At 43.2% G+C, this 19,112-nt stretch overlaps 3 protein-coding genes across 4 annotated transcripts; 1 reads left to right on the top strand and 2 right to left on the bottom strand.

Moving 5' to 3' along the window:
• Positions 1-762: 762 nt before the first annotated feature.
• LOC127342466 (protein DELETION OF SUV3 SUPPRESSOR 1(I)) lies at positions 763-4,149 on the bottom strand. Its single transcript, XM_051368427.1, has 3 exons — positions 4,005-4,149; positions 3,770-3,895; positions 763-1,084 (listed from the first exon to the last, which is right to left on the bottom strand). Exons 2-3 carry the CDS (start codon positions 3,870-3,872, stop codon positions 951-953), a joined length of 237 nt encoding a protein of 78 aa, XP_051224387.1. The 5' UTR covers positions 3,873-3,895; positions 4,005-4,149; the 3' UTR covers positions 763-950.
• Positions 4,150-8,487: 4,338 nt separating this feature from the next.
• Positions 8,488-9,617, top strand: LOC127342465 (ubiquitin-conjugating enzyme E2 20). Its single transcript, XM_051368426.2, has 3 exons — positions 8,488-9,019; positions 9,170-9,229; positions 9,314-9,617. Exons 1-3 carry the CDS (start codon positions 8,581-8,583, stop codon positions 9,352-9,354), a joined length of 540 nt encoding a protein of 179 aa, XP_051224386.1. The 5' UTR covers positions 8,488-8,580; the 3' UTR covers positions 9,355-9,617.
• A 642-nt stretch (positions 9,618-10,259) lies between these two features.
• LOC127342464 (uncharacterized) lies at positions 10,260-14,529 on the bottom strand. 2 transcript variants are annotated; one of them, XM_051368424.2, is made up of 8 exons: positions 14,371-14,529; positions 14,191-14,257; positions 14,038-14,104; positions 13,807-13,949; positions 11,823-12,022; positions 11,685-11,718; positions 11,464-11,589; positions 10,260-10,601 (listed from the first exon to the last, which is right to left on the bottom strand). In XM_051368424.2, the coding sequence occupies exons 1-8, from the start codon at positions 14,416-14,418 to the stop codon at positions 10,402-10,404; spliced, it is 885 nt and encodes a 294-aa protein (XP_051224384.1). In that variant the 5' UTR covers positions 14,419-14,529; the 3' UTR covers positions 10,260-10,401. The 2 variants fall into 2 exon arrangements, with proteins under 2 accessions (XP_051224384.1, XP_051224385.1); XM_051368425.2 differs by having other exon boundaries at positions 10,260-10,592; positions 14,371-14,524.
• Positions 14,530-19,112: the final 4,583 nt, after the last annotated feature.

Genomic DNA, 19,112 nt, shown 5'->3' with positions numbered 1-19,112 from the left:
CACCAACTATGGGCCACCCGGGCTTGCCGGATCTAGGCCATGCCGTTGATATACCCATAAAGTATACCCACAACACTCCGGCTACAGGCGGAGCTGCAGGCCGCAGCGGAGGAGCAGCTCCGGCAGGAGTCCGCGCGGAGGGCACGGCTGCGCAGGCCGGCGAGCCCGCCGAACCCGCACTCCGCCTGGGAAAGGGCGCAGTGGTCGCCCTGGCCGGAGTCCCCGGTGCCCTCCAGCGTTTCGAGCCGGAACAGCGTGTCGCCGCCGGGGGGCGTCGTCGTCATCGACGCTGACGACGACGAGTACTACTGGGGGTAGTACTGCTGGCGGCCACCGTGGTCGCAAACCCTAGCTAGGGTTTCTTTTTTTTTAGTTTAAAGCCCATATAGAGCTTTCTTTTGTGTAAAAAATACCCAAAATATGGCTAAGTTTAACTAACCACTAGTTTAAATTTATTTTTTGTTGTTTTTCTTTTTCATTTTTGTTTTTTTTATTACATATGCGCTGCGTCCACGCGTTGGGCGCAGCGTGCGACCCAAACAAACACGCGGACACGGGCCGCTGTCCGGGTGTCCGCTCGGCCACCCAAACGGCCAAAAACGGACGCCCAACGCGTCCGTTTGGGTCGCCCGGTTGGAGATGCCCTTATCATATCAGTGTACCAACCGGACACAAACGGCAGAATTCTTTCAGCATCACCAACTTGCCCACGTTTGATAGAAGCACAAGGATGTCTACGTCCGATAAACTCATAGACCGAGGTAGTGCTAGGAAAGATCTTTATGGGATTTGCCATGTCCACGAACCGCTATCACAGTTGCAGAAATTAGCTGCTCACAGCCACATAACTACATGTACGATACAAAGCCATCGCAGTTCAGAAAGCAATGGGTACACAGTGCCTGAACGAAGATAAGTGTAGGCAAGCTTGACATTGCTTGGGTAGTAGTTCAGTTCTTCGGAGCGCTGCCTTCCTCCAGCTCTTTCCTCAGCTGCAGCGAGAAATCATCATTCACATCATCATCATCCCAGTCGTCCTCCCATTGCTGGACAGCTTCGTTACCATCTTCCTTGTCATCCCATTCTATAAAACGCAAAGAAAATGGAGTTTAACCAGATGCACAAATTCATCACTGCGAATACAAGATTCAGTACATGCACGTACACGTCACTAAATTATGGCAGAACATTATGACGAAAATTACTAAACAGATACTTTGCACAACATAGGTAAAAAGAACTGTTACGCAGCAGAGCATGTGCAACCACAAAGAGGTACATAGCAAATTGACTGCAAGCCGCAGCTTCCAGAAAGTGCTACTATCATAAAATAAATGTCTAGCAAAATTCAGAAGTTCAGTTTATTTTATTGTAACCTGTGAACTGAACATAGTGATGCAGCTAAGTCAACACATTCAGTAGAAGCACGAAATGGAACAAGCAACTACACCACAATCACTTACCTCATTATATAACCCACTATACTTACTGTAAGACAAGTTCACTAAATACAGCAATCCATATGTCACATTAAAGGTTACTTACACATGAAGAACAATGTTTTTCAAGTCCACAAATCTAGTTAGTAGACACCAGCTACGAGAATAGTCAACCACCGGTGAGGCCTAATAGTCTCACGGGGTATAGGTAGGCAGGCAGCAGGTTTAAATCATATACTGTAGTACATGTTTCGTACAACTTAAGCGGTCATGACACACTTGAGACTATGTTTGGTTGATCGCTGCACTGACCTAAACTGTTGAAACTCGCTAGGTAATCAATCCGCAGTTGTGGACTAGTCGTAAACTTAAAACAGTAAGAGTGGAACTGGAAATCCTAATTTAACCAAATAATCAGGTATAGGCACAAATAAAAAAAGGTATTGATATAACAAAAGCCAGATCTTGGAATAACCACGAAAGCAGTTTTGGCCTTGTTACCGTTGATTGCAAACCTATCCTGACCATTGGTACAAAAGGACACACGTGTGCACACACGCCCACCACAAAAACACACAACTGCACACGCCACAACTAGAATACTTCCTCTTGTTAATTCGTGAGTACGAACTACTCTTAGGTTCACTCAATCAGATCATTCAACAAAAAAAAAAAGATGGCCTTATGCCATTGTCTGATTATCTCATCCTCTTGTTTCCTTTCGAAAAGGTAAATTGGTATTTTAATATTATTCATGTATTTGTGCATTTGATATACTATCTTCAATCATTTCTAGAACACAAGGACAACATAACAGCATGCACAAACTTGAACAACACAAGGTAGATCTTCGAATAATGATGAAAAGCAGTTTTGACAGTTTACAACACTCACGGACAAACACACACACAGACACACACAAGGACCATTGATATTAAAGAACACACACGGACACACATGCACGCGCGCGCGCACACACACACACCACGAAAACACAGAACTGTACACACCACAAACTAGAATACTTTCTCTTGTTAATTCGTGAGTACAGACTACTCTTAGGTTCAGTCAATCAGATCATCCAACAAAAAATATTAAGATGGCATTATCTGATGAACTCAATCCTCGTCTTTCCATTCCAAAAGTCAAATTAGTACTCCCTCCGTTCCAAATTAGTGTCGGAACTTGGTCAGATTTGGTCTAGATACACATGTATCTAGACGCATTTCAGTGTGTAGGTTCACTCATCTTGGAAAAAAGCTGCAACAAGTAATTTGGAACAGAGGGTGTATTTTAATATTATTCATTTACATTTGATATACTATCTCTAATCACACGGGCAGCGAACGAGAAAGGTGGCAAAGGTTACATAGATCATGCATCACACCATAAAGGACCCTTAAATATACACAGTGATACGTTTGATTGTATTATGTCTTTGCCTATTGTCCATCTATAAGTGAATAGTACGTATGCAGATTCTACTTCTGGATATTGACATGCCATGTTAGCTTATGATCAAGACTTTATCAAACCCTCAACACCACCAAACTACCAATAACTATGAATTTGTAAAATAGCATTTTGATCAATTGCTCAACAACCAGCAACAATGGGTTTATTTTCTAATATCATTTCAATGTTCAGGGGTTAGTCATTGTATTCATACAGTTTTTGGCAATCATGTGAACTTTGAAGAAACAGAGGTTAAAGATCAAAGTTCCCATAGGAGAAGATGCCCAAATGCAATTTTGACACTAGGGTTTAAACTTTAAAACCACTGCAGGCCACAACTGCAGCTAAACACAGTTTTTGCATGCCTAATATTTACCTAAAAGATCAAATCATAAACACTGAGACAAACAACAAACACGCCAATATCATCAGAGCACCCGTTTCATGCTTAACTAAAAGGAACACATTATTAGTTACATAAACGCGTACAAACATTGGCACAGGGCGTCTAATACACCGCGTTAATTACTCACTCAGCAAAGCAGCAGACAAGATGATTACTAAGTCAGGTAGCACGGGATATAGTACTAACTGAGGGCATGACCTACCACACGCTTGGCAGAATCCGCATCGGCAACAATCCAGTTGTCTAGTACTAATTTGCCCTTAATTTCAGGCGAATCTCTTCTCTAGCCTATCTCACAGAGAAGCGTGAGAAAAAGTAACACAATCGCAACCACGGGTTCCGCATCAACCGCATATCTCCTCGCCCAGATCGACACCCCAACGCAAACAAGCTACGTCGAATCGGCCCGTATTCACCAGCATACAGCCACAGCGTATCAGCGAGAGGGGTCAGCGGGGTAAATACATACCTTGGTCGATCTCGAACTCCTCAAACTCATCGTCGTCCTCGAGGAGGTCCATCTTGGCGGACTCCGCCTTCGGGTCCGCCGGTGCCGGTGCCGCCGCCGCCATCAACGCTGGTGGGGGATATCTAGCTGCGACGCGGCAGAGCAGATCAGGGAGTCAGCGGGGAGATCCGAGTTGGTTCGTTCGTGATCGCGCGTATGGGGGTGAGGAGGAGAAGGGATCGAGAACGCCACCTACCTGCTTCGCGTGGCGTGTTGCTCGTCCGGAGAAGAAGAAACCCTAGATCGACCTTGCGGGGGCGGCTGGTCGTCTGGAGAGGATGTTCTAGGCGGATCAGTGCCAGGCTGGCAGGGTCGGAGTTAAAACGGAGGCGTCCATTCGACCCGGCCGACCGGGTGTTCTCGGGCCGCTCGGTCCGGTTCGAGATATTGCTGCTCACTTTTTTGTTCAAAGATTACTCCTGAAAAAAGGCCTATTTCTTATTTATGGGAATGCAAGGAGTAGTCCAGTATATGAACCCAGCTCTTTTTTAACCAGATTGTCTGACTTAAGTCAAGTAATTTGAAGTGTTTCTCACTTGCGTCAAACTAGAGGGAATTGCATAAACCCTCCATATCATTTTTTTTTTTGCCCAAACTACTCATTTACATGTCTTTTTTGCATAAACCATCAACTTTAAATTTAATCTGTTTCACAGAGATCTCTGGGATTAAGCTGCTTAATAGCAAATCTAACGACCATAGACCAACAATCATACTTGGTTTGAAAATTTCACCAAAATTTAGTCCAATCTTGCAGAAAGTGATAAATATTTTTAACGGATGATCTAAATTGTTTCAAACTTTACCAGATTGGTTAGTTTATATTTGTTTCAAAGATTGGTTATTTTCTTTCTGAAATGTTTGAAAAAAAAATGCTAGTTGATGATAGGTGAATGCCACATCATCACTAGCTTGTGGGTCATGGTCGTCAGATTTGTTGTTAAGCAGGTTAATCTAGATTTGGACCTCCGCACAACGAATTACACGTAAACTTGGTGGTTTATGCAAAATACCTAATGAAGTAAGTAGTATATGCAGCGGGGACAACAATACCAAGTGGTTTGTGCAATTCCCTCGTCAAACTATTCACACCGCTTTTTAAAAAGAAATATTTTTATAATTTTAGTGAAGCATAAACTTTGCAGAAGATATAAAAGAAAATACAAACATCTACAATATCAAATCAATATTATTAGATTCATATGCTTTTGGTATTAGATTAACTAAAATTGTATTTGACATTTTGAAATTTAGGTAGTGTAGTAGATTGACTGAATTCTAGCCATTAAAAGATGCTAAGAGAGGCATATGGTATTTGAACAAATACGTGGCAACTTGTGGGATCTTTTACCAGGAGAAATCTAGCCTCGTAAACTCTTTTTACATTTGAGACATGGTTCCCTTGTGCAATGACAGACGATGTCACCTTGGCCCTAATGATTTGCATTGTTCAGAACCTTACTCGTTACAGCTTTGTACCAATAAAATTACATGAGCACAAAGTGATCAAAAGTTGTTATGTTCAATCTTCATTAATATGCTATATCCATCAAACACAATATCCATCTTAAACGGTGAAAATTGTGTAAGGTCACACTCTTATCCTATCTATAGATTGAAATAACACGTTGTAAACAAAGGATGAGTTATTTTGATACTCTTGAAGGAGATATGCCCTAGAGGCAATAATAAAGTGGTTATTATTTATATCTTTATGTTTATGATAAATGTTTATATATCATGCTATAATTGTATTAACCGAAACATTAGTACATGTGTGATATGTAGACAAACAAAGAAGTCCCTAGTATGCCTCTTAACTAGCTTGTTGATTAATGGATGATTAGTTTCATAATCATGAACATTGGATGTTATTAATAACAAGGTTATATCATTGTATGAATGATGTAATGGATACACCCAATTAAGCGTAGCATAAGATCTCGTCATTAAGTTATTTGCTATAAGCTTTCGATACATAGTTACCTAGTCCTTATGACCATGAGATCATGTAAATCACTTATACCGGAAAGGTACTTTGATTACACCAAACGCCACTGCGTAAATGGGTGGTTATAAAGGTGGGATTAAGTATCCGGAAAGTATGAGTTGAGGCATATGGATCAACAGTGGGATTTGTCCATCCCGATGACGGATAGATATACTCTGGGCCCTCTCGGTGGAATGTCGTCTAATGTCTTGCAAGCATATGAATGAGTTCATAAGAGACCACATACCACGGTACGAGTAAAGAGTACTTGTCAGGAGACGAGGTTGAACAAGGTATAGAGTGATACCGAAGATCAAACCTCGGACAAGTAAAATATCGCGTGACAAAGGGAATTGGTATCGTATGTGAATGGTTCATTCGATCACTAAAGTCATCGTTGAATATGTGGGAGCCATTATGGATCTCCAGATCCCGCTATTGGTTATTGGTCGGAGTGAGTACTCAACCATGTCCGCATAGTTCACGAACCGTAGGGTGACACACTTAAAGTTGGATGTTGAAATGGTAGAACTTGAATATGGAATGGAGTTCGAATATTTGTTCGGAGTCCCGGATGAGATCCCGGACATCACGAGGAGTTCCGGAATGGTCCGGAGAATAAGATTCATATATAGGAAGTCATATTCCAAGTTTGGAAATGATCCGGTGCATTTATGGCAGGTTCTAGAAGGTTCTAGAAAAGTCCGGAAGAAACGCACTATGGAAGGTGAGGACTCCACAAGCTTGACCAGCCAAACCCTAAAGGAGGAGTCCCAGGTGGGCTCCACCTAGAGGTGGCCGGCCACCCCACCTCAAGGAAAGGTGGGAGTCCCAAGTGGGACTCCCTTCTTGAGTAGGTTTCCCACATATGGGAGGTTTTAGTGTTGGGGTCTTATTCGAAGACTTGGACTAGAACTCTTGGGGCTTCCACCTATATAATAAGGAGGAGAGGGAGGGGGGCAGCCACTCTTTGGCTCAGCCTTGGCCGCACCCCTTAGAGGGCCGGCGCCCAACCCCCCTCTCTCCCCAAACCCTAGCTTCTTCTCCTCCTCCACTTCTCCCGCATATGCTTAGCGAAGCTCCGCCGGAGATCTCCACCACCACCGCCACCACGCCGTCGTGCTGCCGGATTCAAGGAGGAGCTACTACTTCCGCTGCCCGCTGGAACGGGGAGAAGAACGTCGTCTTCATCAACAACCGAACGTGTGACCGACTACGGAGGTGCTGCCCGTTCGTGGCGCCGGAACCGATCGTGATCAAGATCTTCTACGCGCTTTTGCAAGCGGCAAGTGAACGTCTACCGCAGCAACAAGAGTCTCCTCTTGTAGGCTTTGGAATCTCTTCAAGGGTGAGACTCGATAAACCCCTCGTTGCTACCGTCTTCTAGATTGCATCTTGGCTTGGATTGCGTGTTCGCGGTAGGAAAATTTTTGTTTTCTATGCAACGTTATCCTACAACTCTTACATGATGTTTTGCTATTATCAGATAACTAAGAAATAACTATTTCTAAGTCAACACAAGGACCATCATGTTTGAACATTTAGACTCGTATAAGTACAAAAGAGTAAATTATATTGATCAAATTGCTACAAAGGAGAGAAACTGTTTCTAAATTGAATGGGCTACCCACCATTCCTTTATATTCGAATATTCTATTTCGTATGCTCGCCTCAGTCATATTTCAATTGTAATTGGGAGGACACCGTGTGTTATGCTTCGAGGATATTTCTTTCAGTGTTCGATAAGGCATCTTCATCCTTTGTTTTTCAATTGTCATTTCGGCTAACAAGCTCTACTCATATAACTGCGCCAATGTTAGAGTTAACCACATCAACACGAGAAAGTATTTGAACGAGAAGACATACAAATTTTCACAGAGTGAATTTTGTACACACGTATGGATGTAGGTGCCTTCTGGACCATCGATTTATTCCTCGGGATTTCCGATTGCTTTGGTAGGTGGAAAGATTCATTTCTCCATCCCCATTTTATATGAATCTCAAAGCAAAACAGATGGTGATAGAAATACCCTCACCCATGTTAAGTTTTCACTGTACGATTTTTCATTTAAAAAATGGCAACAAACGACCAATTTGTTTCTCAAAACTTTGCACGAATAACATTCAGGTCAAATCGGAGTACAAATATTTACAGTTATCTTTGTCCGGCGCATGAGTTCAACTTGGTTTTTTTTTTTAGCATAACAATCAGATCCTGATCCCTGAAACATAACAAAACACAGTGAAATCAGGCACCACAAATCTGAAAACACTATGCTAAGTGAAATCGACCATAAAACACGCCTGAAACACGTGTTGGAATGAAGATCATGAATACCCTATTGTATGGAGAGAACGGCCTGCCTGGATGGCTCGGATGGACGGTGTTGGAGGAGGCATCGATTTCAGTCGTCTGATGATTGCTGCATCATTCAAGCTCCTGACACCGGTTTACGGTGTGATCCGGCGCAGTCGCGCAGAGCAGCAGCGATGGCCCACCGGCCAGCCACACAGGCCTGGCACCGCCGCGAACTAGCCGTTGGAATCGGCGGCTCGCCGGCCGCACGCACCGGGATAGCTGTCTGTCAGCGATTAATCGCAACAGCTAGCGGTAGCCCCCCAACGGTCACTAGACTCGCGAATCACATTCCCCTTTAAATCGCGGCCCCTCTCCCTCAATCCCAACTCCCCAATTCCTCTCCGCCCATTCCGATCTGCTCCTGCTCCCTCTCTCCTCCTCGATCCACCGCCGCGAGCACGCACGCGCACGGACGAGCGAACGATGGCGAGGGGCGAGAACAGCGAGTCGCACGGCAGCAGCAACGTGCCCGCGTCCTCCCCCGCGGCGAAGCAGGCCCCGGCGGCGGCGCGCGGCGCGGAGGGGCAGTCGGTGGTGCGGCGGCTGCAGTCGGAGCTGATGGCGCTCATGATGGGCGGGGACCCCGGCGTGTCGGCCTTCCCCGAGGGCGACAACATCTTCCAGTGGATCGGCACCATCGACGGCTCCGCCGCCACCGTCTACGAGGGCACCTCCTACCGCCTCGGCCTCGCCTTCCCCAGCGACTACCCCTACAAGCCCCCCAAGGTGCGGTTCGAGACGCCATGCTTCCACCCCAACGTCGACACACACGGCAACATCTGCCTCGACATCCTCCAGGACAAGTGGTCCTCCGCATACGACGTGCGCACCATCCTCCTCTCCATCCAGAGCCTGCTCGGAGGTTTGTTCGCATCCAATCGAATCGAATCGAATCGAATCTCGAGTGTACCGCCAGATCTGGCCTTCTGTTTCTTCTTCACTTTTGGTTCTCTCTCTGTGTGCTCGATCTATCTGGTGCGCGACTTACTCTGAAACTCTTTGATGAACGCAGAGCCCAACAACGACTCCCCGCTCAACACGCAGGCGGCCGCGCTATGGGCCAATCAAGAAGGTAAACACAGCTCAACAACAACAACCGCACCTCTGTGCCGTCCCCTTTTCCTGGTTCTAATTTTTCTCGCTCTTGTGTGTGCAGAATTCAGGAAGATGGTCGAGAAGCTCTACAAGGCCGCCTAGAGGAAGAGGAAGAGGAAGGCGAGGGATCTATCTGATTGGAGGCGGCGGCAGCTCCGCAATTCTGGTGTTCGATACATTGTCAACTGCTGGATACTTGGACATGTTGTTATAGCTTTGATAGATTGTCAACTGTTCGATATATTGTTCGCTGTTTCAGTTTCGCAAACTGTTGTTTCAGTCTGCCTTTACTGGATTTGAGTAGCGAGGAATTCAACTTCGAGATGATTCAAATCAAAAGAATATAGATCCCATTTATTAGTCTATCTGTATATCTCCCCCTTTTCTTAATCTGAATATAGATCCCTTGCATTGCTTGCTAGAGGGGGGCCTCTAGAAAAACGCGGTTAAACGATTACATGCTAATCAGATGCGCTGCTCAAATTGGGAACAACCTTATCAACAACAAAACATAGGAACGAAAAACTTCTTGCAGTAAAAATGAAGTTCAGACACATTCCAACGAACTTGCTGCAAAATTAAGCCACGGCCACTTGAACTTCATGCTAATCAGATGCGCTGCTCAAATTGGGAATAACCTTATCAACAACAAAACATAGGAACGAAAAACTTCTTGCAGTAAAAATGAAGTTCAGACACATTCCAACGAACTTGCTGCAAAATTAAGCCACGGCCACTTGAACTTGGATGCAACTCAATTCCAAAACATGAAGGAATAAAAAGCCCTAAGGCCTCGTTTGGCACGAAGGGATTGGGGTGTATTGCAGACTATCCCTCCAACCCTCTTCGATCCTAATTTCCTCCTACAAACCACTGAGGTAAGCGAGCAAGTGACCAAATCGCCTCGGGTTGGCCTGAAAAATACACTCTGCTTGGTGTCAATTGTACTAGGGGATATGTACAACAATTGACACCAAGCAGCAATTGCATGCTGAAAACATCGACAATGAATGACAAACAAATAACACACAGCTCTGCCAACAGTCTGTCAATTTCAGTCATGTTACATCTACCCTAAGAAAGGGAAGCTTCTTTCGGTTCAGTAAATCTAAGCTAACTTGGACAGAACAGGATACAAGGAAGTCAGGACTATCGTCGACCTTGTCTGATGAGACCTGATATCCGCTGAAAGAATACACGGCACATGGTCATGGAGAACCTTACGTCCTGCATTTTCATCCACCCCAAAGCAATTTTCTCCAGTGTGCCCAGCGAAGAGTATTTGTAGGCCCATTCACCGCCATCAGCTTGCTCTAACCATGTCAGGGTGAAATTATAACCTACAATAACTTGTAAATCTCAGTTAAGACTGTATTCAGTTGTATGCACAGTATGATAACCAGCTCAATATCAAACACCAACTGATGCAAAATCTTAAGAGAGGTAGCTCCCTGTTAACAAACAAAGGTGCATGCCAGTCGCGACATTTTGCCGCTAGAATGAGATGTGAAACGTAACCATCAGATTTTGGTGATCCAAAACATTCTATCCGTAGTTGACAGGAAAGTAGCCAAGACATCTGAGCAAGTATAGGAGTACTTCCCTCAAAAATAAAAGTATTGGGGTACTTAACCTACAGGTTTACTCCATAATCATCATGATTTATTGTACAGATTTTATTCTAAGCATTAAAACAGGAAATTATATTGATATGTCAGTGCACCAAGATTCCAAAGAAGTTTAAGATCTTGACAGGTGACAGGTAGAAGTATGAAATGGCCTGATAATACTAACTAAAGGTCGGAAATGTGTTCTAAAAATTCCATAATGTAACATCATCGTTGTCAACTTGTCATCACTGAAGCAATATTGTGCAAATGATCCAGTCAAGCGTTAGTGTTCAGTATGCAGGGCCAGGTCAAACACCGGCTAAGCTCACAAGAAAATGTGCTCTATTCTTTTTGGGAGACAGCATTAACATAGGTACTGAATTTTGAAGTTTAAAGAACCGTTTTTCATAATAAAGAGGCGGACATTTCTGAACATTATAAGCCGGATATCCAGCTTGGCAGCATGGGTACCATGTAGAATTAGAAACATGAATGTGCAATATCAAGACCAATATGTAAAATGTAAATCATAGTAACTAATGTCATATTGTAACAATGAGATGTAGCAAAATAAAACACAGGAATCGGTGTTTGCATGTACCACTAGCTTCATGATAGATACAAAGTGAGAACCCTTCCATTTCATTCTTCAATGAAAATTTCATGCCAACTAAAGATTCAGCCAGCATCTGATACACACAACTAGAACTTTCATCTGCCCCATTTCCTGAAAGCATCAGTCTTATAAGTTAGACAAATTTAGAGGCACAATACAAACTGCAATCCAGCAATATAATGCTATGCTTGTACACTGTTACTAACCTGAGATGCGCATATTTCTTCTACAGCATTCCAGCTACAGAATTAATGCAAGCCATAAATAATGGTTTAATAAAAACAAATAAAGGTCAACATAATCATTTACCCTTGCATACATCTACATTACTGTGAAAAACTTGCCTCTCTAGCTTCATCCCGAAAGGTACCATGCTGGACAATGGCATTTGCACTGGACAGTCTGTTGTTCCACTCTGGTGTCCTTGCAGGTGAAACTGGAGTGTGATTACGTATGACTCCAGGTGGAACTGTATAATTATTTGTATCATTCTTTTCAGCAAGGAGAAGCTTAAGCCTCGAAATTTCAGTTTCAAACTCCTTTGCTGCATGAAAAAAACCCGCAGCACAAGGTAAATAAATAATTGTGGGTAAACCAACTTAGTTGCAAATTAAAAAAAATGGATGATAGAAATAGATATATTGGCAATCTACAAAGTATATGCGATTTTGGGGGGACTTTTGTACCGCATAAGTTGGGTATTATTATCACTTTTCGGCAAACAAGTTGAATATTGTTACACTTGAGCATACCCGACTATTAACGAGGTAAAAAATTACCATAAATTACTTTGTTAAGGCAGTTTGTGTTTGCAGGATAATAATAATAATAATAATAAACATTGGAAAATATAACAATGTTCGGTAAGTGCTTAATCATAATTACAATTAAATGAAATGTCAAGCATATTTTGGAAAAGAGTAGAGAGACAAGCAGATAAACACGAGCAGAGGTACTATTCCACACCATAATCCATCCAAACACCACGTTATATAATTAGAAACATAACATGAGACCAGTTCATTTTGTTGTCAATTTCTGACTTGCATATAACAACTATTTCATTATAAATCCTACATTTTGAGAGATATATTTAAAACATTAAGTACCTTATTCAAGTTGGCCATATGGCAGGAAAAAATACAACAATTAATCAACTAAACAATTAACTTCCGGTGTACTTCCACAACATAGAAGATCATGAACTCATTTGATGTAGGGTAAGGCCAGTATCACAACCTAATAAAGTTGGCACTTGACAAACATCAAACTTGAACTTCTGTAACTAGTTGCCCGACACACATTTCTAGAGCATATGCACCCTGGACTTTCCAAGAAGCATGGAGCACAAATTATGGTTGTAACATGCTATAACATGCGCGTGTGGAAAAAAGTTGATGAAAATTATGACCATATATTGAAGAAAAAGAGATGAAGGACTAATGTAGCCACTATATGGCACAAATTTGTGTTTTCGTAAGAGAGGAGTTCGCAAATGGTCATGTTTTTCGTTCCTTTTTACAAAGTGCACATTTATAACATGCTGCACCTTCATAATGGGTGCGGGCTCTGCTATGCGTTTTCAAAGTCCTATGTTTTCACATGTGGTTTGTCAACTCATAAAGGCATATGTGTGTGGCAATTTTACGTGAACAAATAGCCTAATTAGAATAGACTCCTATACTAGTGAGTAGCATCACACTAATTGTTCAATTTATTGGGTAATATGATGTGACATGTCTCGTTTCTTGCTAATCTTTTGACCCTCTACTTTCAGGTTTCAGCAGAAATATTGCATATAAAGGGGAACCAACTCAGACAGATCAGTTGTTTTGATGGTTACTTCTCTCCAACAAAATAGAACATCAAAAAAGGGTGGCAACAATATTCACAAGAAACTACTAAAACAATCAAGCGTGAACACTAGAGAAGTCACAGTCTGGAGCAGTAGTTGATTACACAATACACATACTTGGATATGTGAGTTGCCTCAAATTCATACCATAACTAAGATAGGTTGATCTAAGAGGTTTCATACATGTCAATCAGTACTACCATATGCCCGCAGCCAAACAACTAACAACCAGCTAGAGTAATTCCATTCCATCAAATACTAAGATTTCAGAACAAGGTTCTATTTCTCTCTACATGATTCCACCAACCAAACACGGCTCCTGGCCCGTCAAAAATTACCGCTCTCCATTTCCCAGTCCCATATATGCATGATTTACACTGACACGTTTAGCAATCTACATTCCTCAAATTCTAAGCATTAGCAGGACCCGGCCGTAAAGGGAGGAGAACTCGAAATCGGACAAGGAAACTGACTCCTAGTATCGTCGGCTGAAGTTTTACGGGCCTCCGCAAGCTGCTCCTCGCTGTCAGCTAAATGTGCCTGGATCTCCGCAAGCTGGTGCTCCGTGTCAACTAACAGTGTCCGCGTCTCGGCAAGTTGCCGCTCCTTGCTGAGCCTGGCACCAAGAAATAAACAACAAGAATTGACAAATAAGCAGCGGAACCCAGATAAGGACGCACAAAACAGGCATCTTCTGATCTTACAGCTCGTCGCGGAGGCGGTTGTTCTCGTTCCGGAGGTTGTGGATCTCGCTTTCCATCTCCTTCATGCCTGCATATCATCCAGATTACAAAATCTGAAACAGAAACACCCATCCCCGGCCGAGGAAAAAAGGGAGCAATCGGGGCTCGCTTTACCTTCGCACATCTCCTTGATGTCGGACTCCAGCTCCCTCGCCGACCCCTCGTCGAGCAGCTTTCGCTTCTGCGGGCAAGGAAGCGGCGGCCCAAAGCGGGGGGAAATGAGACGATGAGGTTGGGGGAGATCCGGGGCCATGGGTACGGAATGGAAGGGAGGGAGGAGTTGGGCGGCGGTACCTTGAGGCCGGTGTACTTCCGGTAGAGGTTGGCGTTGAGGTCCTGCATCTGAGCGGGCGAGGATTCTGGAAGCTTCTAGAATCGGTGAGATGGCGGAGGTACGGGGGGGGCGGGCGGAGCGGGGGAAAGAGAGTTTTGGGGGGAGATTTTGGGCCCGTTCGGGAATTCCCTGGCTCCACTCCGCTCCTCCGATGGCGCGTTTGGTAGCTGGATACGGTCCGGCCAAACCTATTTCAAATGAAAACTACGAGTTTGGTTAGGGCATGGCCAATGGTATGCCCCAACTTACTTCCCTAGAGGTCCAACTAGGATCGGATGCCACCTTGTAAGCTAAAAGATGGTTCGGATGAAGCAGTGACTGCCTGCAGAGGAAGCATGATCCTCAGGTAAAAGAGAGGAGAAAAGAATGAGTTTCATAGGAAAAGCGGGGGTGAAGGAAAAAAGTTTGAAGCGGATTGGGCAGGTGTGGACAGGCCTGTACTGTATGCTCGCGTCACAGAGCCACTGGTGCGTTGGGCAGAGGCGATTCTGAGCCATGGCCTCAAGGGCTTGTGCTAATATGGCTGTACTGGGGCGACCACTTGAGGTTGCTTCCTTTGTACATGCTCTTAGAGCATCTCCACACTCGAAAAGTCACTTTGGCACATGAGCTCCAGTAATCCCAGTATTTATAAAACATATTTTTTTAATTTCAAAAAATCTGAAATTAAATGCGTGCATATATATAAACATTCCGAAGGTATGCTGTAAATTTCGGATGAAAATATATTGTATTTTGAGCCATACGAAAAAGACAAATTTCTGACAAAAATCTTAAGTTTCCATCCCTACGAATTTGTTATTTTTCCTGAGCTCAAAATACAAGGCAATTTCTACCAAAAATTTACACAAATGTTCATAACATATGTATGTATTTGTGGAATAAAATTTATAATTTTTTGAAACACATAAATATAATTTTTAAATATTACAAAAATCAGGAGCACTGGCACCTGGGTACACCAAATCTGCTCTCCTCCACACTCCCATATTCTACTCTTAAATATCGCAAGACTACCCGGCCAACCAGACCACTCCAAAGGGCCACTTTTCGTTGGCCGTCCGATGCAGTTGGCCGTACTGGTTTTCACCCAGCTTTGATTAACCGTCGTGGGATTTATCTTCCTTGTTTCTCACTTCTGTCTTGCAGTCTGTCCCCATTGACTAATGGGCTCGTGTGGATGGGCTCGTGTGGATGTGGGGCTTCTTGTTCACGATTCTGGGTGTCCCGCGCAGTCGTCGCTTGAGCTGATGAATTGCGGTGAACAGGCGAGAATGGGGCTCGAGGAGGGGAGGGATTGGGTTTTCCGCCGCCAAGCCCCTCCTCCGCTACTCTCCCCCTCGTCCGTCCCCATCTTCCATCTCCTCTCCCATGCCCTCATCTCATGCCTGTCCAACCAGGCCGGTAAGGGAAGAGGGAGAGCAGTGGTTTCACGGGACGTGCGCGGAGGAGGAAAGAGGAGAAGGAGGCGGCATGGGGGAGTTAGGCGGCGGCGAGTGCCAGCCTATCCACGAGCGCCTCCATGGGAAGAGAAGAGAAAGGTGTTGGCGCGGGAGAGGCCGCCGGTGGCGGCGGCGGCAAGCTCGATGAGGTGCATGTCAGAGACGCCCTGGTGCAGGTGGAGGCGCCGAGCGGACATGGATGCGTGTGAGTCAGAGGAGAAGATGACTTAGGCATCTTCAGCAAGAGGTTGTAGAACTCCCCTGATGGTGGCTAACTCCACATGGCTCATTGGTTTTTCTCCTCCTCCTCTTACCATTTTCTCTGATTGTGTTGAAATTGATTTTAATTTTTTGTCATTGAGCATCTCCTTGACATGATTTCTTCTTCTTCTCTCACGAAAGCCTGCAGGACCAAATCTTGGTTTGTGATTCCATTATGGAAACTTTGGAGATGGAGGTATGAAAAGATTTCTCATGACAAATAATTATCTTGACATGTTATTTAGATAGTACTATCCTTTTCTTATCTAATTTTCCATTTACACAAATAAAGGTTTTAAAGATAGCTGAACTTTTTGGTATTTCTGAAGTTACATATTCTACTCCGTTTATTCTCCGGGCCTAAAATGTAATAGGAATTATTATACCCTGTTGGCGCTTTGGTCTTATTATATCCACCTACAAAATAGGAATTATAAAAAAAACATCACTTCTTAATGGGAATTACATGACTTGGAAAGTATTTTGATGTGATATTAGGTACTTCAGGATGAACCTTTTCATATCTAGTAGAATATGGAGGCATCCTAATATTTGTTGCGCCGGTGATCTGATCTGTCGGTGTCCTTAGTGCCCTACTTTGGGTTCTCAGTTATCATGATGTCAAAGTACGATTTTATTATGTTCAGCCGTATAAATCCTGTAATCAAGAAGCATAATGTTTTAATTTAAGAGGGCATGTGTGTCGTCAATAATATCATTCAGCCATGCAACTGTTTCTACTGCTTGTGCATTGGAAGCTTTGAAGCTTGTCTCAGCAGAAGTGTGTCAATTTATCTCACGTGAGTTTCGTTGCATCATGCCCCATTCTTAGTTTGTTACTCAAATAGTTGGTGTCACCAAAGAGTAAGAACAAAGGTTCTATTTAATGAGTTGTTTATAAATATGTTTATTCTTATATATTATCCAAATATATTACCATCTAAATGAAAAATATATGTAGGTAAACACTCCTACGGTTTTAAAGTGGACAATGCATGACTGCAGTGATTTAGTCAGAACTGCATAGCACAATGTTTACAAAAAATGCCACAGGTTTAGCATTTATTGGATAGCTCCTGGAGATTTGTTTTTGTTAGAAAATGATCGCAGGAGATTTTCTAATGGTATTCATGGCATTCTAACATATAGCATTATCGTTACTTCTGAAATAAAAAAAAGATTTCCTACTATTTCTCTAAATGTATTGTGTTAGGATTCTGAAATGACAACATATTGTCTTAGGATTCTAAAATGTTTAATCTGCTTTGTCCTCTATCAAGAGTTAGGTAAATCTTAGGGCAAGCCGGATGATTGATGGCGTGGATGGCTGCGACAGAGTACTTGATCAGCGGATTAGATGTGGAGTGGAGTCAATGAAGGGAGGTGTAGCAGATCAAGTGGGAAGGTTAGGGAAATAGGTTAAGGGAGGTGTAGCAGATCAAGTCGTTGTCGAGCTGTCTATCCGGGCGCCGAAGTCGACATGCTGAGCTGGAATGACGGTGAGAGTTCGACCCCGTCGCTCCTACAGGTTGATCCAAAATTCCTCAATTTCTTTGTACGGTTAGGGTTAGGGTTCGTTATCGATTTGGGATTTTCCGCTAGGGCGCCCCTTAAACTCGAATCAGTTGCAATTTCGTGTGTACTAGGACTTCCCAGACATTGACTATCCTCCAGACTTCACCGAAGACCCCTTATTCTACTGCATAGCACACGATTGTCCAGAGGTGTGCCGCATGCACAAGTTTGAGCATGTCAGGTGTGTTGCATTTAAAGGAAGTAACACTAGCCACATATTCTACCTATGTCCTGTGCCAAATGTAAGTCTGGTAATTTAGCTTTCTCAGTTATCAGCAAATCGATGCTTACTCTGCATTTCCCGTACATTTGAACTTGGTTCATCATAGCCATATCTGACCAGGTTGTGTTGTTTATGTCCGGTGGTAGAGAACTGCGGATTTATGGGTTGGGTGGATCAAGAATGGCGTTGTCAACCAAACATGCTCTCGGAAGATGATGACCCACAAGTATAGAGGATCGCAACAGTCTTCGAGGGAAGTAAAACCCAAATTTATTGATTATACACAAGGGGAGACAAAGAATACTTATAAGCCTTAACAGCGGAGTTATCAATTCACCTGCATCTGAAAAGCACTAGTAACAGGGGTGATGTGAAAGCAACAGTAATATGAGAGCAATAGTAATAGTAATACAACATCAGTAGCAGGAACACAGAGGCAATGGCACCAGAAAATATTCCAGTGTGTACTTAACTATAGAGCAATGATGATGACAGAAGGATCGGGGTTCCCAACTATCTACACTAGTGGTAACTCTCCAAACAAATAGCATGTGTTGGGTGAATAAATTACAGTTGGGCAATTGATAATTGTGAGGGTATGACAATGCATGCTATGATAAGATAAAGTTTATTGTAGTATTTAATTGGGCATTACAACATGATTCATATACCGTAATCCACATCTATGACTAACAATCCACCTTCAGGTTAGCATCCGCACCCCTTTCAGTACTATGTTGCAAGCAACAGATTATTGCATTAAGTAAAGTGTGTAAAGTAAACAATAGAATTATCCTTGGATAAAGCATTGTTGTTTTCTCCCTAGTAGCAACAACATATCTACAACCTTAGAAGTTATTATCACTCTCCTAGATTACTAGAGTCATGAACCCACTATCGAGCATAAATACTCCCTCTTGAAGATACATGAAACTAGTTGTTCAGGGTAACCACAAGTTCTGGAAAGCATGCAAGATCTTAAATAAACAATAGTATGATAATGTGATGAACAATCTGATCACAATTCCATAATTTATCAGATCCCAACAAACACAACACCAATTACATCATATGGATCTCAATCATGTAAGGCGGCTCATGAGATCATTGTATTGAAGTACATGGGAGAGAGAGTACCAACTAGCTATAGCCAAGAACTCGTAGTCCATGGGGGAACTACTCACAAACAATCATGGAGTCG

Source organism: Lolium perenne, chromosome 3, assembly GCF_019359855.2.
Source record: "Lolium perenne isolate Kyuss_39 chromosome 3, Kyuss_2.0, whole genome shotgun sequence".
Lineage (NCBI taxonomy): Eukaryota > Viridiplantae > Streptophyta > Magnoliopsida > Poales > Poaceae > Lolium > Lolium perenne.
Note: the sequence above shows the minus strand (reverse complement) of the source record. Positions and strands in the feature narration are given on the sequence as shown.